Here is a 25,457-nt window from a genome sequence, read left to right on the forward strand (position 1 = left end):
TAATTATTCAGCGGAAATCGACTATCCGTAAATTGATTCTAATGGCCCAATTCTTGCAAGTGGAAAGTTTAAAAAAATGTTTAAGGATCGGCCCTTTGCCCTCCAAGGAAATTGGTCACTCGCCATCATAAAAAGAAAATAAAATTGTTTTTACAGCTGATTCGAGGACTAACCTGAACTACCTTGTACAGAAATTGAATTCGAATCGAGCGCCTAGAAACAAACACCATTTTTGCTTAGTGCGTGTGGCTGTATATCTATGCACGAGATGTTAATTTTAGTAGAAAAAAAAACCTCGTAAACATATAGGTCCGTGGAGCTAACACCATGTGTATCATTCTATAATATCATTACTATCCTCATTATTATTGTCGAGATAATCGCTTTAATTATACAAACAAAAAGTTAATTATCGTGTTAAATAGATGTCGTCACAACGCGTAATAACAATGTACTTGGATAGAAAGTGCTCAACTCACGTATATACATTGAAATACAGAAACTGTCTACCGGAGGAGACATTAATATGCCACTTTCCTTTACCCCAACTTACTTCAATGGACTCTTGCTCTTATTATCACCGATTTATGATGTCCCATATTCGCCTTTACTTTTTTGCCAGCACAAACGCAAATGCTTTTTTCGTCCATCTCGTGTATTCAATACACCTCGTAATAAAGACATCAAATTTGATGAGTTTTTGGCAAAAGCTAAACAAAAAAGCGTTCAGTTTTTTTTTTTGTGGCTAGCCGTTTATAAACACAATCTTCCATAACTCTTTCACCCCTCCTTATTCAGCCTGATATGGCATTACCATATCTATAAACGGATCATCTCACAATATGTACGAAGACCTAGAACAAAACAGATACAGCACTTCACTCCACCGCTGAGGCACAAATCCATGGATTTGTATATCTGTAACGCACTGAGTTGGTCGTCGCTCGTCCATCACTGGCCATTACTGCGACCGTATGTTGCCAGTGGCTCACGATGCTGCTGCAGATTGACCCAGCTCGCCGATATGCGTTTGAAAGCTCACCAAAGGGAGCGACTATTGTGAACCACTGAAATTGTGTAACATATTGATACCGGCTTGCTCTTCGGCTTGGTCACGATTCGTGGGTCGGAGTCATGGTCCACAAACAGGATATCAAGTAGGTAAGCAGGGGCCCACCGATCAAGTGAGGCACAGAGCTCTAGCCTCGGTCTTTCACCTTTTTCTTTCTCGTCGTGCTAGATGGTCATTCACTGCAACTGGTACCCCTGTTTCGTGTATGTCCTGTGTACGATGTCCCCATGTGGAGCTAGCGTAGTAGCACTGCTCATCCTAAGGGTTATTTCACGAAGGGTGACATACTTGGACTCAAACATATACACCAACTCGCACTTTCTCTTTTCACACACGTACGCATCCGTGACTAGCAACATCTATCCAGTATAAACGCGTCTTCAGTTTCCCGCAGGAATAATGCTATAGGATTTTCCCGTTAAGCACGAGAGTCTCCACTGGGTTTCCCTTTGCGCGCCCTCTCTCTTCCTATTTATAATATAAAAATGTTACTCCCTTTGGCCATTCAGTTTATCAGCAACGGCAGCAGGGTTTCTATATAGCTTACAACCAAGTTGCGCGACGCGCTTCATGACCCCTTGAATGACTCACCCAATTTCTTTCTCTTTCTCTTGCTTACTGCTACACACTCACGGTCATCAAGTTAAGGCCAGAGAGTGCAACGCTTCGCGTCCTGAACTCCTAGCAGTTGCAGCCAGGACAGGCCGATGGGTGCTCCGAACGAAACAGTCGTAAAGCCCAGGACTGTATTTATCTTAGGAGAAAAAGCTTAGGTAAAATGAACAGGAGTCGTGCAAGGTTTAGGCCAATTGCGTCTTTCGTCCTTGTTGAAATTCGCACTGCGCTACAATCATGTAGCTAAACCAAGGTGCAGCAACGGCATCCGAATCGGGCATGCAGCTCGTTGATGCATGAAAAATTTCTTTTTGAACTAAGGGCAAAACGCATTATTGAGATTCTTATAGCTTCGCCAATTCTATCTGTCAGTTCGTTGCCGACCACAAGAAGAGCTCACGGCGGCGGCAAACAAGAAAGCACAGAACATTTGCTATAAACAGGCCGATACCTGCTACGACCTTTCCGCAAGGGTTCCAAAGTAGTCATGTAGTTAAAGACAAAAGAGATTCAAATAGACAGCCAGGCACAATTGCAGCTGCCGTAGTAAGGCTCACGTTAAGCTGACTTAAGAGCAGCTTGAATTGCCAGCTTGAATCCTGTCGGAAAGCAGCAACGGAACCGCCAATCCATTCTTCCTCACCGGCATTGGCTCTTCTCCAGAACACTGTGTTTTCAACAACGAATTCAGAGAAGAGCGGGACAGTAAACTAGAGGGGAGAAAGCCGTCTCCGGCCTTCAATAGAAAACACGATGACGACGACGGCGAGAACAGGGGGAAATGGAGCAGGATTTCCGAAATCTTAAATTGTTACGTTTTATTCATGAATTTTGAGCGTTCGAAATCTTTGTTAAACTCTGCAGAGTGGGACGATTCCTGTTGTCCTGTCTCTCAACACTTTACTCGTTACCCTTCTCCGTTAGCTGGATTCGTAGTGGGCCTCGGTTGGATGATAGCACTGGCGGAAAATGTATGTTCGCGAAGAGGTAACTGATTTGTTAAGCAGGGTTTCAAAATACACGGGGCAGTCGAATATCGAATGCGTAAGGACTCACTGTTCCATTAAATCGTCGGTGTTTTATGAAAACGGGGGGTTAGCCGTCTTAGGTTTATGAGAATATATGTTCTGAAATTCTATAAGTAAGTCTTACCGTAATAATAGAATTTCAATGCGTTTACAAGGCCTCCTGTGGTTAATGTATCCCGTTTTCCTAAATGGGCCAATATTTGCAATAAATTTCGATAAGATCGACTGAGATCCATACGAGGTGCTAGTGTCAGGCCAAAATATAAGGAAAAAACGAGACTTTGAGTACATTGTTTTAACAGGCGGTTGATTTGAACTATTGTGTTTAAATAAACACGGAATACATCGCATAGCTGCAATTGCAAACATTTAGAACCACTTCGCTCGTCCTACAGCTCTACCCATTTAGAGTATCATTTCACAAATTGAAGCCCAATGAACGCTAAAGAAAAAACTGCTAGGCAATTGCTCGTATGAGGCCACAGTGTTCGTCTGACTTCAATATTCTATATATATATACCGTTATTTATATATATGTATATTATTAAGTATATATTATATATGTATATAATGTATGTTATACATACTGTTTCTGCTCCAGGACAGCGATACAATTTGGCATTGCCTCAAAGGCTCGTTTGGCCGTCATCGTTTACTCACAGATATCGTCACCAAAGATCCAAACTAAGCTGTCGACTTTTAATAGCAGGTAACCACTAACCGACAAACAAACCGCTTACGCTTGCCAAGAAAGCAAGCCGAACTCCTGGGCTAGGTTTAGACCATTTGATTCCAGTCATTCAACGACAGCGGAAGCGAGCGGGGTCCCTCGGGTATTTTGGAGGCTGGACATTGGCCAGTGTCGGTCCCTTATGCACGAATGTCTTCAGCCAACGTTACTCTTCGAGACTTACGAAGCGTCTGCTAAACCTTGCAACAAGCGCCTTGCTATTAACTGGCGAACCGAACTCTTCAGGAAAGCGATATGATATCGCCGGCAAAAACTGTCAAGAAGTTCCCAGTTCTTATTGCAACATGACGGTACACCGTCACACATCTGAAGTAGTAGCTGGCCTTCATTTTCACTGAGAAGTTAATGTGTGTGCCTTCCTGTATGCCGACAAGACTATGGGACTCCATTGAAGGAAAGTCAAGCCCACAGCAGAAATGTGCGACAATAATACGGCTGTCGGATAAAAAGGGGAAAGATTATCCAACTTCTCGTATTCATTCAAAATGAGCACGATTTTGAAAATTACTTAATCTGATTTCACAGAAAAATGTGTTGTACTTTGTAGCTAGATTACTGCTTCTTTAACGTTAGCTATTACGTTTGTCAGCCAAGAATCATCCCTTCTTGCCATGAGATGATTTCCAATGAGATATTGAGACAGGACTGTTGAAATTATCAATCCTGCAATAATGCAATCCTGTCAAAGACATTGCTTCATTTCTCCATCCGTATTATCGCTGTATGGTAAATTTGCGTTTATTTCAGCGCAAAATCCGCAATCACTATAGCCACTATACCATTCTAACCTATAACGTTATCTCGAGACAGATGCACGGCTCGAAGGTTATTTCAGACGTACCTCATAGTTGGGTCGATCCTACCCAGTCTGCATTAGCATCCGACACTCCAGTTTTTCTTTTTCATTTGCAAATAGGACCAAGCCATGCCTTTCTATAACCGTTATAGTTTGCTCAAAAAGACTGAAAGGTTTGCTGCTTCGCGAACAACCGAATGATCAGCCGGACCCGCAGCTTCTTGCACTCGACGAAAGTGCTATAGAAATGCAGCCAAGAAGTGAAGGCCCAGGTAGAAATAGGTTTGTTTGCCTGTGCCCGCAGCACCTCGATCCGTCTCGACAGATAGTTCAGAAGCTGGCAACAGCTCGACTGCTTTTATTGGTTGGGATAAAGACAGAGCGAGAGAAAATAGAGATGAAGATTATACCCTTTAGCTCGCTTATTGCCACTACTAAAGCGAAGAGCAGCGAACCGAAGCAAGTTATAGCTAGTACTCCGTCAATCTCTCGATCTTCACATGATGCTTCACATCGATACAACCGCTTAGCGAGGCTCCGACAGTCGCCGGATGGCAGTCTCGAAGTCTTTTATTCAAAGTTACTTTTGTATAGCACTACGTTGCACTATTTCATCGTATTGCTGAGTGCAGGTGTAGCCGGCAAAGTTTACTGCCCCTAGGCCACTACATAATTTATGACTGCGTTGTAGAAGGCGTAGGATGGCACTAGCAGTTTTAATAAATTAAGGAAGCCCAATTCGCTTCGTTGGCTTAGCATCATTTTGGCATCGTAAGAGTAAACAGAAATTCAGATTTGCTTTTACGGGACGACAGACAAAAAAGTCTTTGGACAAAAAGTTACTGAAGGGAAAAATGATGATAACGGATGCGTGGGTCAGTGCACTCTGTACTATCGTTACGCATCACGCGCAATGGGTGACTTACAAAATACTGTTGATCCATCTACTATCACTAGGATTCCTGAAACGAACAAATGTGGTCGGCTGCTCAAAGCCGAGTTACCGATCATCCGCCATAAAAGCAAATCGCCTAATATTAACGATGGTATCCTAAAGTCGCTCGAACACAAATGCACGTTTGGCCGAAACTCACGGTAACTATTAAGTATTACTTACTTACATATATAAATAGTCACTTTTTGATTATAGACGTTTATCAACTAGACCATTTTTTGCAAAAACCTTCCACAGCCGTATAGGTGGCGTCCATGTGAGGTATCCCGCCTTAGGCCCAACCGCTCTCGTTGGGTCCAGCTGTTAATGTCCTCTAAATAAATAATCGCGGTGTATGTACCAGCGTCGCTTGCTCAAACAACTAAACGATATAGGAACGTTTCTTATGGCGCTCTGAGAGAACTTCAACCTCGTCCCGCTTTTTTATTACGAATCGTCAGTGTAATATGCGGAAATGGAGAGAGGTTAAAATGCTTAAACATACCGTTTCCATAGCTGACAATGGAACACCATAATCGGATCGAACAGTTCGTTCTAAGCGATCTCATCTGCAAAAAAGACCGAGGTTTTCGCATATCGCATGATCTAGGAGTATCATTGCAAGAAGGCGATTGTCATTTTGCTCGCGACATGCAGACAGCTGTTCTGATCGGGTGAAGTAATCACTCATCAGAGCTGATAAAAGGTATAATAAAATCGGAGACAGCCAAGCGCTGAAGTTCTACGCTGGAACATGCGCGGCAGTATACAGATCGGATGGCAGAGTAAACACACTAAGACGGGACAAGCTGCCAATGAGATCTGTCTTCAGGGAAGCACTAGTTTGGCAAAGCATAAGCTCGGCGTCATCGTTACCAACAACTGCCCCTGGACGGCTTGCTTTAGGCCTAACACAAGTCTCGGGTAATCCAGTATCTATGAAGACCGTACTGTACGTGCTTCCCACAACAGATATGCGTGGACTCTCTATAGAGCATTGATCGGCGTGGGGCCATCGTCATACTCCGAATCCCACGCTTGATTAACTGTGACTGAGGATCAGGGTTAAACGTAAACTTCGTTTCTGTTTACAGCAGTCCAACAAATTATGGAGTCATAGCAACGACTCTATGCAGATGTACTGATGTTTCTCTTATGTACTGCTCGCTCTTTTCTGATTTTTTTACAGCTGTCTTACTTTTGTCGTGTTTCCGTATAGTTGTCGTAGGTGTTATATTGGTCCTACCTGAGGCGGTTTATCCCCGACGGCTGGGGCATTCTCCTTATCATTTTCCTTTGTCACCATCTTTGTTCGCGCTGGCGGCTACTACGACTGTTGCTGTTACCGGTGATGACTCTGTGCGCTCACTCTACGCAATCCAGCTTCCGTCGTTGATAGTTGTCGTTCTGATCAGGCATACGCCGCCGCATACGTATGCCTTAGACTGCTATGAACGGTCGGCTGGGATAGACTGATTCAAGTGAGAACGCTATTAAAAAGTGTATTTGTCGTTGGGTTTCGTTGTGTCGCACTATTCTTGTCCAGGAATCCAGCCGCACTACTCGCTACCCCCTAATTTCTTTTCTCTTTCGTTGTCGCTTCGGGTTTTTTTCTGTTTTTTTTTTCTTTTATTGTCGATTCAGCTTAATCCACACCACTAGCGCTCTGGAGGCGCAGTTAGTCGCGAATCGCCACACTTCTCTCTGCACTTCAAGGAGTACCAGTCGCGTCTAGGGTTCCTGAGGTGCAGCACCGGATCCTTTCGCGTTTCTCCGTTGGGGTCTACGGGTGTCTTCTGTCGGAAGGAGGGTGGGTTAGAGTCGCTTAGACTTGGGTAGTGCGGTGCCGCCGTCGACAACCCGGTACGTTTTCGGGTTCGCTTTCGTATCAGTCACTCTACACAGTAGGTATCTATCTGACAAATGCACCAGAGGTGGCGCTGTGGTTTTCCGTCGGACAGCGGGCAATGACTGCAAAAACAGCGGGAATGCGGCAGCCGTCAGCCGCTAGCTTGGGCTAGGGAAGTCGACCAGAGTTGTGCAGGGAAAAAATTCGGGGCTTCGTATCTTTTCCGATATACCTCTTTCTAGTCCTTGGAAGAACTAACTGTCCGGCGTCGCTCTACTCGGCCGCTGGTCTTAGCGTTACCTCGACGTACAGTTCGCTTCCAGCGACGTGGACACGTACTCGCTCACAATTGTGCACCTAACCAACCGAGAAAAATAGTAGCATTGGGCAGACCGCCCGAGCACCACTACCGCTTCAACTGGAGCGATAGAGGGTAAGTATTCGCTGTTCTCCCGCTCTTTCGAATTTCAGGGCAACTCGCTCGCTCCGTGAGTTCCCTCTCCCCTCGTTCAGTGGCAGGAGAAGCCAGAGTACTGAGTGCCTACAGGACTGAGCCGACGGCCAGCGCCGTCTTGGCGACTTTGCATCCGTCCGAAAAGCCCAAAAAGCAATCCCCGTCACCCGGCAACCTTCAGCGGTAACTCTACCTTTCGCTAAGTGCCACTCTTTCGCTCCTTTTCTCACTCCACTAACGGCTCCGGAGGTGCAACGTGTGGCTGCTCTAAAATCACCCTCCTTCTCTCTTGTAGCGGAGGACTCACTAAACTCCTGCACTCAGTCTCTGAGGCTCTCTGAGCGAAGCTACCCGCGCAGGCTTCCCCATGCGCTCTCCCTCTCACCGACAGTATCGTCGTTATAACCACGTCGGGGTGTTGGCGGAGACGGCGTCGATAGTGGCAACTGTGCCTGTACGCAACAACAACGGCTTTTTCCTCGCGGTGCCGGATAAGGCTTTCTGAGTCTATTATCGTGGCCTTGCTTTGGCTCCACCATGGTCCGAGCTTCTTTAATGCAGTGGCTACCGTCCGGTTGTTTCGGCAGTGTCGCGGATCGATTTCCATGTTTCATTTGGGACTGTACGCGCAGCCTAACTCGCGCAGGCTGACCTTAAGCGCATGCGCAAAGCGTAAAGGGCAAATCCGCTGAAAAATATTCGACTGGGTTCGCAAGCAGCGAAAAGTGGAACGGCTTTTGTAGGGGATGGGCTAAATATCAGAGGGTTACTCTTGACACTGAGAACGTATAGGCGTCTTGGGGCGGCCGTCGTCACTACGTAAGTGTTGTACAACGTATGCTCGCCGGATGATTTAACTCGACATTTTATTTTATCGCTTTGTATGTTCTTTCTGTTCATCTATATTAAGTTGCAGCATATAGATAAGCAGTAAGTCGTTCGATATTAATCCTTCGACTCGTGCGCCCTATTTAATCTAAATTAAGACTGCATGATGGGAACTGGAAATTGACTTTGGTTAACGCCTGCTGGCGAAGGGCAGCTAAAGAAAACTAAGTCGGTAAAATATCTATTTAATACGTTTAATCATTCGGACATTACATTGGAAAAAGAGTTCTTTGGCTGGTAGAGATGAAGAAAATGGGCTAAGCTTTTGTCTCCTATATTTTACACCTTAATTAAAATGTCGTTCTTTTTAAGTATTATTCAGAACCGTCTCCTATACTTATTGATCTTAATAAATAGAACGTATTAGAACTGCATTACATTATTATACACACACATGCGTAGTATATAAAGTTATCTTATACAAGAACGTTTCTCCAACTGAAAGCAGCGTTAACAGAATCTTAACGCTCGTCTACCGTCATGCGATATCTTATCACCTACGGTTGGCGTGCATGATGTCAGTACATGCGAATTCGAATTTGGAATCTCTAGATAACACTGTTATCCCTGTCTCCCACCTTACCCTCGTTCAAGCGCGAACGCTTGAATTCCCATAGGTACGCCACTACCTTTAGCATGATCATCAAAACCAGACAAGGCGCACTAAGAATCTCGTTTTTCTAGATAGGTATTTTCCTGCGGAAACAATGCTAAAGTCATCGACTTTTGGAGAAATGAGATGCGCCAAAGAGCCTTAATCCGTGAGTACATACGCCTGTCTGTTGAGGACAATTCATTGGCCAGGAGGCGTGAAGAGCGGCTCTGTCAAGACATAATCGGACATAATTAATAGAATTAAGTAGACAATGAAACAGGGATATGATAACCAGCTGTAAACTATTTGTTTGCACCGTAAAGAAAGCCCCGAGATCTCGTTAAACGGTAGTGGCCGCGAGCGACACGAAGAGAGAATCCAGCCACTGAATCCTGAATTCATCAAACACGACCGATGTATTTGGCTTGTCAAAATGGCCCTATATATTTAAACAGATAAAGTCTTATTGCTTGAAGTTTTGAACTTACTACGCAGCAAGAGCAAATCGTTCGTGTTTTCTTACCTTTACCAAAACGAAATCTTCTATGGTAAGGGTAACAATGTGGTAAGCCTTTCTCGGATTCCCATTCGAATTTATGATTCAATAAATTGTATTGGATGATCCCGGCGCTCTCGATAGTTTCATTGTATCCTAGACACCATTCGATGAAGCATCGCTCTATGTTCGATACTCGAGGGCGAAGTTCGCCAGCCAGTGGTCTCAACTGAGGACGGTTCGCCGACCACCAATATTTCAGAAATTTATCTGCATCTCTCGTAGAACCCAAGCGTCTTCAAGAAGTTACAACAAATCGATCGATCAATTCCGAACTACTGTCGCCAACGTTGCTACCCACTATTAGTCAAGGTTCACTCACGTGCGAGCCGCACGTCTGCATCTCAACCACGCCATAGTATAATCGAGTATTCGGCATAAAGCCTGTAGATTCCGTCAGTCCTAAGGTACCAAGCTGTATGCCTTACCTGGTATGTGACCATACGCCCCGTCTGGCAGCAAGCAGGAACAGGGAGTTCTGGTTCGTGTTCCAATAACACTATACACCATGATCAACCATTAAACACCCATCGTCCGCGAGCGAAAGCCGTGTAAAAAGTCGATCTACCCGAAATAGTTGGCCCGGCGACGGATTTGATAGAAAAGAAATACCGTAAATGGAACGATCGGTTGCAATGTGGGTAAGTGATGATGGGAAGCAAACGACTTCATGAGGTTCACAGAGAAACAGTGTGACAAAAACAAGCTGGGTAGTATTTGTAGTTCAAACGAATTATTCATATAGTATTTTCTCGTATTTTATTTAGAGCCTGATCCCGTTTAAGCGAACCTGTTGAATCTTTTCAAGGTCCAATATGTGTTTATCGTTAAACGGCGACTGAGGGTCTAAGTGATTCAATATTGAACAATGCCAATGATGCCTATTTATTGAGTGTTATATACTCGTTCACCACGTGACATCAGCTACCACGATCGATGCTCTACATTGCAAAGCATGATATTTTTATCACGTTCTTATCTGTTTATAATGTCCAAACTGGAGCTGAAGTCAAAAACATTTATGTCAGGTCTGGTGACGGCCCTGGAAGTGCGAAAACCATTTTGAGTTGGCTTACCTGCTTCGAAGATCACAAAAGCTTGAACTTGATAAGTGTGCTTTTCTCTAACCAGCTTTCCGTATTTCATGAGTAGCTTTTGAACCACTTTTCAATTAGAATAGCTATCAGACAGATTGATAACACTGAAATAGAATAAGTTTAATGGTAATCCAGACGTGCGACAGACACCTCTTGGCACTGACCGGAGCGGGATGCCCAACATATCACTTCCGAGCACTTTTTTCACCGTATAGAGTTCTCGCCGTACACAATATAGGTACGTCGAATCTTCTTTTCCACGTTGATCTCGGCACACGCCGAACGTGATTAAGAGAAAAGTTAAATTTCGTACCGTCTGAAATAGCGAATGAAAAAGATATGAAGCTTGCACTCTAGACGAAATTGTATAAACCTCATTCCTCTCACACCGTACCCTCTGCGTATGATGTAATTGTAATTGATTTAAAAGAAAAATAAATCTAGTTAGCGTTCTACTGGCTGGCTGGTTAAAAGGCTGCATAACGGCATGAAACTGAAAATTGATAATTTGTTCTATACAATAAATTAATATAGAACTATACGATGATTTCGGATTGACCCAGTTTTGCTGTCTACTTGGTACCGAACTGCTCGCCAGCTGCCCGTGTTTCCTTGAGGCGATGATGTTTCTGAATTCCGCATTCTGGGTTTCATTTAAGTATTTGTCAGTTTCCTATAATGTCGTTTTTATCCGTGCGATGATTCGGATAGTTGAGGTTGCACAAACAAAACCATCAGCGAGTCGGTAACCTTCGCAGTCAACCCTGTGGTGATCCGTTCAATCGCCTTATTTCGCACCATATTGCTTACAGGTTCTAAAATAGCCGCATGCTAGCTAAAAACGCGCCTTTCTTTTCGACATACGACATTTTCATCGGCTAACGAATGTCCCTTCTGTCTTCTCCGTACGTAGTGATTTTCATTCACCCTGCTTGTTAACTAGATAAATTAGGGAAATTATAGAGAGAGAACGAAGCACGGTCGCTTTTGACTGACGTCAACCGATTAGGCCACTGTATAATTAGGATATACAACATTGAGGTATAGTTATGAAAAAGTCATCAAACTAACGACAAGAGCTATGAATGTGTAAACGACCTTTTTCTGGCTTCGCGGCTATGCTACACGACTGTTTTGGGCCCGCTACCTCTGCCAATGGCCAACGCAAGGAATATAGATAACCGCCATATTTATTGGCGTGGTTCAGCCCTGACGTTTACCATTGAGTTTCAGTCACGTAAGTAGGCTTCTTTACCACCCAACACTTTCTACACGCATAAACTTAACTGGAACTTGCCTTTAGTGAAACTTGCCAGGCTACTTCTTATACTCTTCATTACTACAATAGGACGCAGGGTAGGGTACGTTACTAAATCGCACCCGTTATGTTCCTCATTATCAACTGCAACCCTCTGTCACACTTTTATCGTGTCGTTTGCAATACATTCATCGCCATTTTGAACTCTGCTAAGCTGGATCGCGACTGGCCATATTTGCAGTGGCTCGATGGCATTATAAACCTTACTGTAAAAATAGCAGAAGGAAACCGTAATAATAATAAACGTTATGCCGAAGGGCAATCACAAATAAAAGATAACCGCCAGCTGAAAAACTAAAGAAACCTCAGCTGCTGCGAAATTCATCAGTGTATACTTACAGAAATCTGTTAACGATGCTAAACCGTGCTAATGTCTCGGCTACAAACGATTCATCTTCCAGAAATCAAGTGCGATACATCCAGATACAAAATATAAAATACAAATCAGGTTTCTTTTTAGGTAATCAAGCCAACGGTGTGTATATATACAGAAGACAGTCTAGAACTGCTCAAATCGTTAAATATGCTCAAAAAGTAGACCGGGTAAAAAACCATGTTATTTTTATAATTTATTCAAAAAGCGTTTAGAGTTGTATCCGCAAGAAAACTAGACCTATTCAAGCCTGCTTATCCGCACAGCCTCCTGTCTATTGCCCACTTAAAATGTCGTTTCCAAAAAACCTCACATTACCCAATGCCATAATAATACTGCGCAGAAAGAAACTGCCTGAAAAACCATCTACAAACATCTCGGACATTGTTTGCCTCGGGATTTAGTAAACCCAGCTTAACTTGTCCTAGTATTTAGAGGCTCTGCACAACCCGAATGCCGTCTGTCGGGTGCGAGTGAAACAAATGCCCGTCTCTGCGTGGATACGAAATGCAGTTACGACTTGGTATGGTACTACGTCATTCACATCAGAGCTGAACGCTACAGGTTGAACTAGGATATCAGTCAGATCCATTTCCACACATGTATCTAGGTTCATCTGTCAAATACACCGCTACTGGGCCATCGCTGTCCCACTTTTTTGTGAAATCAGTTGCTCTTCAACCCATATTCGAACGGACCGAATCGCTACGACGTCACAGGTTTATGATAGCAAAGACGCAACGAAGCTTCGTTCCGTCTGGCTAGGACTTTTTCGGCCTCTGGATTGTGAACGACCCCGATAATGCGGTCTTCTCGTGTGACCCCCCTCAGTAAACACAACTGGTACAGTACAAACGTTACAGCTGCTCTGACCCTCGTAAAGATGGACTTTGGCTATAAGTTTATAATAATAATGACATTATTATTATTACACCTGAAGCTTCGAAGAGGTGTCCATCGTCCAAAAACGCAATGATCGTATAGTCGTTCATGTATATTCAGCCTCGTCGACTAATTTTTTCCAACTTAAACCTTGAGGCTACGCGTATAGATCGCCATCTGGTGTAAGTTTTTGTAACCCTGTTCTATGAAGGATTGTTGATCCTCGTCATTGTGATCACTGCATTCCCACAGCATTACCTCTGAGTAAACGGCCCGTCATTTAGTGCCTGTACGAAATAATCAAGATACTTATGATTTCGCTGATCATTAGTCAACTGTGATTGACTTAAAACACGTGTTTGCCTCTGCGCGTTTTTGATTACTGCTTTTATTTTTCGTGCCGACGACTGCTGCCATTGTTGTCTCTCTGGATGCATTTCTGGGCTCTTATACATCCTGCACACTTATGATTAACTGTAATAGTAAGAATGATCATCATCACCGCGTTGACACAAGTAGCACACTACTACATGTCACAGTACCGACATGTTATTGCTTTAAATAGAAATATAACATTAAACTGTGCTTTACGCAAATACTGAACGTACAGAGTTATCGTATAGTAAATATTCCGTAGTAATTAGCATCCATAGTTCACTCTATCGTTGCAACTATTACCTGCAATATATTGTTTTTATTCTGTCATTTTATAAAAACAACTGTTAATAATAAGGGTCGTGCAACAACCCTATCTTTTTGTTATATGATTCATACGTTACGTGCCAGCGATTGTACTGGAGAAATATTCCAATCATCAAGATAAAGCCATCGAACTATTTTCTTCTAGTACTTAATGTATATACTTATTAACTTATCTAATACATGAATGCAATTCAGAGGTGGCATTCTTGCAAACATCTAGTAAATGCTACTGAGCTTGTGACAAGAATTAGAAATCAATATTTACCAACAAGATAATTTATAGGGCTCGACCGCATATGCGCAATTTCTTCATATATTATACTTTGTAAGAAAAAGAATACAGAACGAGCTGCTTTCCCATAGAAGGAACAAGCGTCTACATTTTTTGAGAAATTATCATTAAGACCATGAGGGTTTCTCATCGCATATTTAAAGAAAGTTTTCTCTAAATCTAAAAACGAGGATTTATAGTCTGACCATGATTTCGATATCGTCGGCGTTCGCCTCACATTCCGACATGGGGCTCTCGGTGACAACCGGTTGTAACACGTCCGTGATTGCCTTCTTCGTCATTCTGCCAGATTCGTCGACGCTTCTCGCTTCGGTGTTGGCTTTGTCGTTGATTTGAGTGCTTGCTCCGGCGTTCGCTACATCCTTGGCGGTAGCAACCCTCGTCACATAAAACCCGTTAACGTCGGAGTCGCTCATCTGCGTGATACCATCAAACTTCTTGCTCAGTTGAGCCATAAGAGCTGAGTCGATTTGTGCCATAACGTCTCTTCCAGGCTCCCGGTCTTCTTTATCTGAAGGTGTTCCTGTCGTTGTGGGGGCCGTTGTCGCCGATGAGTTGACCCTAACCATAGTGGTCTCTTCGTAACCGAGAGATTGTTTTGTATTCGATGAAATAGGCGCTGACTGAGGTCTGTCGGCTTCTTCCTCTTCGGTGATGACTCGAAGCTGCACCGGCGATGCTGATCGTACCAATCTCTCGAAGCAATCATCAGGGCTTCCAAGCAGGCGGTCTGAGTACGAATCGTAGCCGGGATCGGGACTGAGTGGCGGCAGGAGGTCGCTAAAATCCTCCTCGCGAATCGCTTTTCGGTTACGCTGATCCCGTGTACTATCAGGCGTACTTGAGTTGGAACGCATTTCATTAAGACTGTGGTCATTCCCAACGGTCAGACGGTCGAGCTTATCTCGATAGACCATTTCGTAATCGCCACCACTCTCAAACGTTCGAAGGACCCTACGTTCAACTCCGCCTTGGAATAGAATGCCATCGAGAACATTGATCACATGTAGCTGCGGCACTGAACTAATTTCCTCATTCTGGCTGTTAATAGACTCGTTATTGTTGGCGTTAATGTCCATGGTTTCCAAGCCTACGCTGAAATCGTTATGAAACGTAGGTCTGGGCCAGGGTGGAGGCGTTCTAAAGTCCGGCAACGAAACCTGTTGCTTAGTTTTTTCGCTTACGGCGGAGTCTACTTCATTAGTTCCGCCCGTAAGATAATCGTTCTGCTGGTTTACTGCAACACCCTCTTCTTCACACGACGAATCTAATGAGTCACTTTTTTCCTGACCCGTATTTGACCGTCTTAACAAATCCCATCGCACGGCTTCAGCTTCCTGCTTAACCTTCAACGACTCAGTAACGTGATTTTCCGGAGTTTGCTCCGGGCTCTTCGATGAAATCTTGTCCTCACCATCGGAAATAACCTGCGCCGCGGTCACATTGCCAGAATGAGGTGACTGTACACGACACTTCGAACCCCCCACCTCACCACTGGTTTTAACACTGCTACAGTCTAGCTCTACAGCAAAATCGCCGTCCAACCCACTCGTTTTATTTTTAATAGCACAGTTGCCACGATTAGATGACAGGTCTCCTTGCCGTTCTTGCGGTTGAGTTCTTTTCCGAACTCCGGTCTCGATCGTACCGCGCTCACTGTGACCAAGGCCAAAGACATCAGACCCAAAATCCGCTTTGGATCCAACGTCCGAATGGAAACTCGGTAGGCCGGGGAGAGGCCACGGTTCGTCTACGCTTTCCCTTCTCGTCAACTGATGGTATTCGTCAACGTCATTGATATCGCAGAGCACCTGCACCAAGAGCGGATCACCTCCAGTTCTCCGGCCAGGAACAAGACCAACGCAACGAGAAGCGGTCGCAGTACTGACGTCGGCAGCCGAAAGATAAGTATCTTCGGCTAGAGCGCCGCTTGTAGAGGTTCTCCTGCAGGCCGCTGCTATTGTCGGCGACAATTTCCTAGCTTGTCCTATCTGACCGGCAGTTGGCTGATGAATATCGCCACGCGAGTCGGTCCCGCAACGTTCGTTAATCATATCAACGCTGCCGATGTCAGCGAAGCCTCTACCACTTTGCAGAGTGCAAGAGTGGTTTACCAGCTGCTGTTTGCTCGTTGATGACTGCTCCAGCTGAGGGCAACTTTCGCCATTACCCATGTGTCGCGACTGAAAGCCCGAGGGTTCTTGGCGATGATTCTGTTGTGGACGCTGCTGTTGTTGTTGTTGTTGACCTTGTTGCCCTTCGTCAGTGTCAACAAGGTCGAGTATACTATGCGATAGACGTGTTTTGCCCCAGCTGTCTTGCTGTCTGTTGTCTTGCCGGTCGCTGCTGTCTTGATCGCGAAAAGGGGCGACCGTGGCGGGATCGCCGGCATCAGCGTTAGTGGACGCGCCTACGACTTTGTCAAAGCTGTCAGAAAGCGATACGTGCTGGTTAGAAGCGTCAGCAGTACTCGTAGTAGTGCTGACAGCGTGAGCTACAGTAGCCTTGGTCTGTATAGAAGCACAAGATGCTCCTGCGGCAACAGCAGTCCTATTCGTTACAATCGAACGCGTAGCAGTTGTTTTATTATCAACGCTGACAGCTATTTCGTTGCTGTTGCTGCTACTGCTACAAGACAATGCGTTATCAGAATCAGGGCATACTAACAGTGATGCCACTGGCGAGAGCCTGCCAGAACCGTTTACTTCGCAATATGTATTTGCATTGGCGCTATGAGAAGCGTGAGCCTGAAAAGCTCTATAACTTGGGTCTGTGTTATTATTGTTAGATTCATTGTTGTTATTTTCGTTCTTGTGACTATGAGCGTTGTCATTAATGCTATCATGCTCATGGCTTGTGAGCGGAGCATCGCCGTTGCCGTTATTATTAGTGAGGTGCTTACCCGGCCTCTTGCCGCTATTCGACTGGGATACGAGATTAAGTGATGTTGACTTGTCTACGGCGACGGCTGTTTCCGTAAGTGATTCGTATTCTGATGCGACTTGGTCGTTACTGGGCGCAGCTGGTTCAGCGCCTTTCCCGGTGCCGTGAGTGGGGGTGGTAACGATATGATACTGGTATTGATGGTCGTGTTGAGTGTTATTATTTTTGTTGTTGGTGCTGCTGTAATGATCGTTATTAGCAGAAGTCAGGTCGGTCGCAATGAGCGTGTCAGGCGGGCAAACGTCTTCAGGGGTGAGGAGCGTCACCGGTACCCCGAAACTGGTAGCCTTGTCGACTGAAAACGAACACCGGGTCACGTGAAAACGGTTGGCGAGATCGCAAAGCCGATCATCGAAATTCTTGCTACAACTACTACCCACAAGAGAAGTCGAAGGCGCCTCAGTTGGGCCCCGAGCTTCGGTTGGCATCGATGATGTTACTCTTGGCGTTGCCGGCGAACGCATCACTGACGCTTCGTCAGAAACTATTGCCTCGGGAAGTTGAAAATCAGCGTTTACTGATTGCGCTATTTGCCGCTGTGACAGTTGCTGTTGCGGTTTTTTCTGTTTATGGTCTACATCATCATCTTGATTACGTGCTGCTGCTTTTTGAAGAAGATCACCAGTATCTGAGTCTGTCTCAGTGCGATTGACACTCACAGCGGCGCTGCTGGAAATGCTGCCATCCGGTACTTCGTTGTTTTTCACCCGCTTGGGCGAATGAAGAACAAAATTCGATTTGTTTTGTTTTCTCGAGGCCAGACGTACCCATTCGGAAGGAACTGATGATGTCGTCGACGGCGCCGATTGTTGAGCGTTGGCGTTATTTGCCTGATTCGAGCTTACAGCCGAAGCTGAGAACACCTCATCGAGCCTCTTCTCCAGCGCCGAAGGCGTCGCTGGGATGACTCGGATTTGTGGGTTCGAACTGGGCTTCCGACGTTCTGATAGTCTGGCAAGCTGTTCCGAGATCGAGATGCCGCTAGCCTGATAGATCAGATAACTGACCCAGGCCAACGCGACATATCCAAGCCATCGGGAGGCGATTCTGATCCACGTTTCATCCTTAACATTGTCGATAGTCATCTTAATTGTTTGCTGCTATCATAAATCTAATTGTTGTTCGGGTTGTTGTTGCCGTTGCCGTTGACGATTAATTTACACTAATACTATATAGATTCAATAGTTCTAACACGACATCAATCTCGAACAATAACAAGAATTATCATTTATTAAACTAACGACGAACACCCTCTTCGTTACAGGATGCTGGCCATTTCGATTTAAGCAAAACTTTTATCACTGTAGACTCTGATCAACAACCCTGTCAATGGGCGAGCAGGTAATACACAACAACGGCTCGAAAAATTATGGTTCCAGCAATAGTTCCTGAATTGAACCTTTTCACCTCTGATCACAGTGCACGGCCCAGCGTCGGACGGAAATCGGAAGACGCAAAACACAAACGAGCACCAAGTAACAATAGTAGTCCACAGTCTACAGGCGAGACCGAACACAGTCGCCTGGCGAGTCGTCCTGTCGACTCAGTCGACAAAGATCCTTGCTTCTTCACCCCTGTCTCGACTGATGACTGTTTTCTGGTAGCGCCGTCTTCTATTCCGTGACGCAAGAGCAGTAACGCTCCTCCACTTTACCTCGCAACAACAACAACAACAACAACAACAAGAAAAATCGAATCTACTGCTACGGCCGCGTCTTTTGTTGTGGAGTCAAGAGTTGGCGTGGAAGCCACTGCAGCCGACGACGAAGTCTGCAGACAGCGTCCAACATCAACACGCAAAACGATAGCCGCACAGCGCGTTGAGCCGACGCTTTACGATCTGCTTTCTAACGATGATCAATGCATGGATGTTACGCTACTGCTGAGATCAGCGGGTTTCTCGATGGGACAAGTAGTTGGGTCTATTTTGGGCTGCTGGACCGAATCAGTTGAAGTCGCTTAGCGATTGTTCGCTCCAAGTACCACCACTGGAAGTGTCTAGTTTATATTAAACTAGTGTAAAAATGTTCAGAAAGACTAGCAAAGCAGCCCTTACCATAAATGCATTTATTTGACAGTCAGGCACCGAAGTGTGTTCGCTTTTGTTGTATTTCGTAATCTTCCCTTTGCAGGTTTCTTCTTCTTTCGTGGATTTTTTCGAGTAACGTCGGGAACGATGTTGATAACCTCTATGAAACGATGACGCTGTTTATTTCTAATAATAACAACTGCTGCTGTACCACTCGTTAACTGTCGATACTGTTGCAAATGGCCTATACGACCCAAGCAACGCTGGCGACAGCTTACGTCAAGCAAATGATTTGCACGTTTCTGGCGGAAACTCGCCCGCTAGACTCAAAGCTTCCATTTCTTCTAGATTTGACTGTTTCAAATTTAGCCCTATCAATTCGGTCTGTAGCTGCTATCAGATGCGTTGCCCAAACCGACGATGTCGTCTGTGGCGTCGATGGAAGCTGATATAGTTCGATGACGTTTGCTTTTTTTTGCTTGTTGCCTGTGGCCTATCCTAATAACGATAGCCGTAGCCGTGCGGGTCGCAGCAGCGATGATGATAATGATCCAAGGATTTAATCACAATAGGAGTTCATGTTTAGATGATCGATCTTCGCTCGATTTCGGTTCGACTTATTCACCCGCATGGCACAAGATACACCATTTGTGTATTCACGACTTCGTATCGTACCCAAACTTGTCATCCGCCGTTGACATCGTTTAGGCCCTATTGGATGAAGCTGTTAGCTTGGCCTTAATCGTTTGCTAGCAGGCAAATACTTGTTGTCTTGACGCGTATGGACAGTAGTAGGTATGTGCAACGGCGAGCCTTCCTCGTCGGTCCGTTCACTCCGCAGGCCGGCTCATCCATTTAATTACTGCCGCGCTTCGCTAAGCTGCTTTCTGCTACAACTGGATTATGCGCAACAGGAAAGAACACAGTAAAACCAACGTAAGGCCGTGTCGATAATCCAATCACACAACTATACTCGTGGTTGTTACAGCAGAAGATGAACGATATCCGTTAGTTAGCTCATAGGCCATAGGCGCGAATTTAATCGAACATCGTATAGGCGGCGAGCGTAACCACCGTTGCTAAACGATTTCGTACGATCTCAATCGCAGTCGTAACTGTCTGCCGCCGGTGAACGATTGGCGTGGTTAAAAATTCACGCGGCACTCCGTTGCACCGCCGCTCGACGCCGTACGCCGTCGCCATCGACGCACTGCACCGAACATCCGCGATTGCAGTGCTTGCCGTTATGTTGGTATTGTTTCTTTTATAATATGGCAGGTTGAATTAGTAGCCTGTGGCTACAAACGAACGTAACAGAGTAATTGTGCTGAACGCTATTTCTGTCATTTAGGCTCGTTAACGCGTAAACAATGACAGTGGCCTAACACGACTGCTACTGCCGATAAATGCGTCTATTAGACAGTGAGCAGGTGACCGGGAGGACGAGCTGCTACTAGCTGAACGTAGTAAGCCACCAAAAACCTGTCTCCGTGAAAATTCACGGCGTCCCGAGATTTCTATTTCGATCACAGATAATCCGCGAAGACGGTATGAGTCGCTTAGCGCTAGTCTGCAGATAGCCTCAACATGCAGCTGCACACATACGGAATACGTCTAGCTTCGTTGGATGACGTGTGTACGTGTCGTCAATGAAAACAAAGTACGATGATTGTCTACACCGAAACACGTCAAGTAAATATCGCTGATGATTATTGCAGTTAGCAGACAGCAACGAGCACTAACAATCAATAGCAAAACATGTACAGGAACAAATGGAAAAAAAGCGTAGAGTCTAATAGACACATGAAACTTTGACAACCATTTTCTTACTAATTTTTTCTCTCTTTTTTTTTTCTTCTAAAAGACGTTACCAGATAAATATGTATGTTGTCTACACCACTATCCAACTTGAAACCAAAACTTCAACGAATCAAGCGGACAGTGTGGCTGATTTCTTCTGTCTAGAAGTATCGACGATATTTTTGTTATGCGTTTCGGCCATAAACGAAAATTTGACGGAAAAAATTGTGGAAAATCGAAGATGAACCAGCCTGTAACACTAGGGCTTTTCCCGTTTTTTTTTTTTTTTTTGCTAACGAATGTCAATACCGCGTGATTCGCTTTTCACAAAGTTAAAAAACAAGGAAATCGGTCGTCTTAGCACGCCGTTGTTGGCCGAGGTGGGTAAATGCGGCCGATGCGATGAACGCGGGGTGACATCGAAGCGCAATGTGTGGCGTCGTAGATGAAGTGAACGAGGATTACGTTGTAGTTGTAATTACTCATCACGTCAAACATACGACCAAACGTGGACTGAGTAAACGGCAACTGGAGGGTTTCGTTGGCGCCACTAGGTGTTACGTAGCGCTAGTGCTTAAAGTTCCTTCTTCCTCTGTATCTCGTTTGTGAGTCTCGCTAATGAGTCCGGACGCTTATTAAAGCTGAATAATAACAACAGTAACTATTGATGTTGTTTCTTTTATGTTAAATTTGATTGTGCGCTTGCTGTCTTCGGTTGCGCAGGTGATTTCTACTTTAGGCAACGTAATTACGTCTACGGCAGTAACTCAAATTTTTCCTGCGAGTACAATGTCTTCTTCACTGCACGCGCTGGCAACTTCGAGAACTGGAACGACCGTCTGTCCATCACAAACTCTCAATCACAAACGCAATTCGAGTCTTTTTCACTCGCACGTAATGACGTTGACAACGTTATAAAGCGCACACGATGTTTTTAGTGACACACAATAACCAAATTATCAGGCTCTCCACGATCCTTATGCACCCTCTACGCAGTCGATAGATGGCGACACTCGATGACCGCAAACAGACATGTCACGGGAGCAATATAGCGCGTCTTTACTTAGAATCTTCTACTAAATAAAAATTCGCTGCTAAATCTATTTTATCTGTGTGGCTTTTCTGTGTCGAACTAATTTGTAGCGTTCTTATTATTACGTTCCTATCGTAAAAACGAGTTCGAACACACGCCCGTACATAGAAATCCGTGCTCTATCTATACGATCGAACGTTTGCATTTGACTATAAGCCAATGATATTCAAGGACCTACCATTTGGCCAGTTGATAATCGACCACCATGAGCGAAAGTATTTCGCCTAGAGCTACAGAAAACCCGCGCAAAACTAGCCGGTTAAATGGAATATATTTTTATACCCACACACACACACACACAAAGAAAGACATCGACTTAGGGGCCGATATTAAACATTCACTCGCACAGTGCCCATCGCATCGTATCAGTTATCTCGACGAAGAGCTTTATGGAGAAGTTGCCTCGTACAACCGCCCCATAGTCCTACTTGATAGCTCCCGGTAGTGTCAAGTGGCAGGTCATGCTGAGTTTGCCTTAACGGCTTGACGTTCCATTGGGGCGTAGATTATATGGAGTGGTATACCGGCAAACGCTCCTATTACCCTTTCTACGCTCACTTACTACCGCTGGCAATAGAGCAGTTAGTTCCCTTCTAAGTAACGAAAGTATTGTTTTCTGTTTTTTTTTTTTTTGCTTACGGTTATAATCAATTTCTAATGCGGCAGAAAAAATCACGCGGACAGAAGCTTGACTTGCGGATATCACTGCGGATGGAGATTACGGTTTATTTCCCGATGAGGCGTTAGGCTCGAAAGGTCGATTAGTACCCGATCACCGTCAGTGCGTAACCATACTAAGGAACCTTAATGCAGTTGAGAAGAGCCTCTCGCTCAGTAGAATTTTATGGAGCAGTGTAAATTACATAAAGCGCCGTTGCTAATTTTGCTATCTTGAGCGTGTCGCGTATTCGTCGTTCGTATTTGCTGTCATCTTGAGCTCGTTTTTTTGTTCTACAACTGGTGACAACGATCACACAATTTTTTCGTGAACAGGTTGCTGAGATCGTCTTAACTGCCCCGTGGGTTTTCCTGCAACTAACCAAGAAGATCGACGACACTCCACAGAAACGAGGATCGCCCTTTCCTACTTAACTTGAGATCATCTCGCTCTTCTGCTGCTAATTCGCTCACTTTCAGAGCATCTCGGGCGCTCAAATTTATCCCGTTCAGGTACTGGCTGTTTCAATGTCACTGAACTAGCCGTACAGTCGCTACCAGCAACCGCTACAATTCTCGCAAGCAATACCGGCCCGACGCGCCGGCACCCCGCCCATTGGTCGTTGGTACGCCTTACCTCCGACACAATTGTTAGTTGAGCGGGCACAGTAAGAAGCACAAGTTGATACTAACTAGCGTAATCTAATAAAGCGTTTCTAGACACATGCGCGGGCACAGTCGCGCGCAAGTGATCGAACATCAAAGACTCCTGAGTTTCAGTGCGGACTCCCTCTCCCAGTGATTTTCCAGTCGTAGCAACGATCACTCTACGAATAAACTGCGACTATCCGAAATTATTATCCAGAAAAGTATCACGGCACTCAGCTACTGCCGGTATCTAAGACAGTTAAAATAACTGACTTATGAATACTGACGACTTATGAAGATTACTGGCAAATGACTCTCATAAAGCTCCATGCCCAATGAGCGTGCTAACGATATTATCTAACAGATTTGAAATTATTCTGTGTACCTGCCGTAATAATCTTGTCGCTACGTCAATAGCGCTTGGCAGGATCTGGCGGACGAAAAAGCCTGCGCTAGCTTGAAACAATCGAGTCCCACAATTCTGGCCTCATTTCAACAACAATTCAGCTATTCAGCTAGTGCCGCTTACTTCAACGTACTCCGCGATTGTGGCATTCTCGCCAATAAATATATATTACACAACTAAAGTCGCAAAGCCTTTTGTTGAGTAGACAATGAAAAGTACGTTTGAAAAATATGCAGGCGCCTATTTGCCGACGTAAGTCCAGGTAGATTCCGTTTGCATGCCGATCCTTGCGCAGGCAAACGTCATCACGCAAAACGAGTCTGTATTCAGTAACCACTAGAATAGTTTGAAACGTCGATATCCTTGCGTCTCTGTACGATACCGACACGGCTGGAACTGCTAGGTAGGCCACCACCTTTTACCTGTGGATTATCCGAAACGTCCAATGGCTTCATCCTACACAGTACAGGCAGATTTTCCGACTAGAAGCCATCCGGCAGCTACTTGGACGTAACAAAAATTCAAGCCGCTTAGTAGCCGGCTTCTACTTAATACAACTGCCGATTATTATGGACGGCTATATCAAATGCGCTGATGATTGAGCGGTCACTTTTGCTTCTCTGGTTGAACCCTTTTTAACAAATCTATAGGTTATGTATTTAGATAGCAATGAAGGACAATGACCAGACATGGATGTGTGCAGTCAATACCAAACCGGGAAAAAGGTCCTACATTTCATGTAAACAAGGACACAGGCCTTGCAGCCAGAATTTCCCTTTGAATATGTGATAACCATTCGAACCGAGCTATATTTGCCTTTTCAATCACAAGCATATCGTATAGCTAGCGCCCAAGTAAGAGTTTCGTTCTAAGTTGAGTTTCCAGTTACCCTAGAAAAAATTATATCGAAGCTTTAGATCTCATTTCTCTATAGATGCTCTTAGCTAAACGCTATAAACATTCATATCCACTTGATAGTATTTTTGACAAATTGTTGCGTAGCCTATCAACGTATATCCAGTCAATAAATCCTGCTGTGCCTATAGAACGCGACTAGGCAGAGTCTGTAAACTAGGACCTACAGATGAACTTTTTGGTGCCAATGCGTACTCTTTTCTATTCAATATTTTCATTGAGTATTAACAGAAAATGTCTGTTGGCAATGCTTAGATGCGTACCCAAGTTAGCTTAAAATAATCAATAGCCTTTCGCATGATAACTGTTATATATAGGCGATAGAATTAAGCTAAGTCGTCCCGTTTCCGATGTCTAACGGGGCAATCGGTCTGTGGTACGCTCCGACAGACGGTACGTAATAAGGGTATTTGCTACAACAATATAACAATGGTAATAGCAAGATTGTTTCTACGCTACGAGAAATTTACCCTAAAACATAATAAAATCGTGCCTGTTTTCAATGATGCTTTCGCTAACGTAAGTTGATATTGATCGCGTGTATAGCGGTTTTAAGAAACTAAATTGTCGCTCTGATCCTTCGAAGATTGCCGCTTTTTAGTGTTATTCAATCATATCTGCACATTCACAGGTCGATACATGTAAAGAACACGGCATATAGGAATCATTCAAATGTACTACATGTTCTCCAGGATGTATTAACTTTTAAACTGTTAATTTGCGAAAGCTCTAGGCTATATACTATTGACTTATAAACTTTATAT

At 44.6% G+C, this 25,457-nt stretch overlaps 1 protein-coding gene and 1 long non-coding RNA gene across 31 annotated transcripts in view; one reads left to right on the forward strand and one right to left on the reverse strand.

Moving 5' to 3' along the window:
* LOC111253008 (uncharacterized) overlaps positions 1 to 25,457 on the reverse strand; it is a 168,037-nt gene that overhangs the window by 90,178 nt on the left and 52,402 nt on the right. For 14 of the 19 annotated variants that reach the window (XM_086974273.1, XM_022811822.2, XM_022811813.2 and 11 more), the window contains exon 1: positions 14,388 to 18,416. The exons of 3 other annotated variants lie outside the window; for them this stretch is intronic. In XM_086974273.1, coding sequence (XP_086830399.1) covers positions 14,388 to 18,230 — 3,843 coding nt within the window. In that variant the 5' untranslated portion in view covers positions 18,231 to 18,416. Of the gene's footprint in view, positions 1 to 6,442; positions 7,803 to 10,614; positions 10,941 to 14,387; positions 18,417 to 25,457 lie in introns of those variants that run through there. 2 more of the 19 variants (XM_086974355.1, XM_086974338.1) reach the window with 2 other exon arrangements.
* LOC111253053 (uncharacterized) overlaps positions 1 to 25,457 on the forward strand; it is a 72,474-nt gene that overhangs the window by 28,565 nt on the left and 18,452 nt on the right. Inside the window, exons 1-2 of one of the 12 annotated variants that reach the window (XR_015316749.1) lie at positions 22,714 to 22,848; positions 23,061 to 23,374. The exons of 3 other annotated variants lie outside the window; for them this stretch is intronic. This is a non-coding gene — a long non-coding RNA (uncharacterized LOC111253053). 8 more of the 12 variants (XR_015316733.1, XR_015316757.1, XR_015316753.1 and 5 more) reach the window with 8 other exon arrangements.

Source organism: Varroa destructor, unplaced genomic scaffold (genome assembly GCF_002443255.2).
Source record: "Varroa destructor unplaced genomic scaffold, Vdes_3.0 BEIS01000001.1, whole genome shotgun sequence".
Lineage (NCBI taxonomy): Eukaryota > Metazoa > Arthropoda > Arachnida > Mesostigmata > Varroidae > Varroa > Varroa destructor.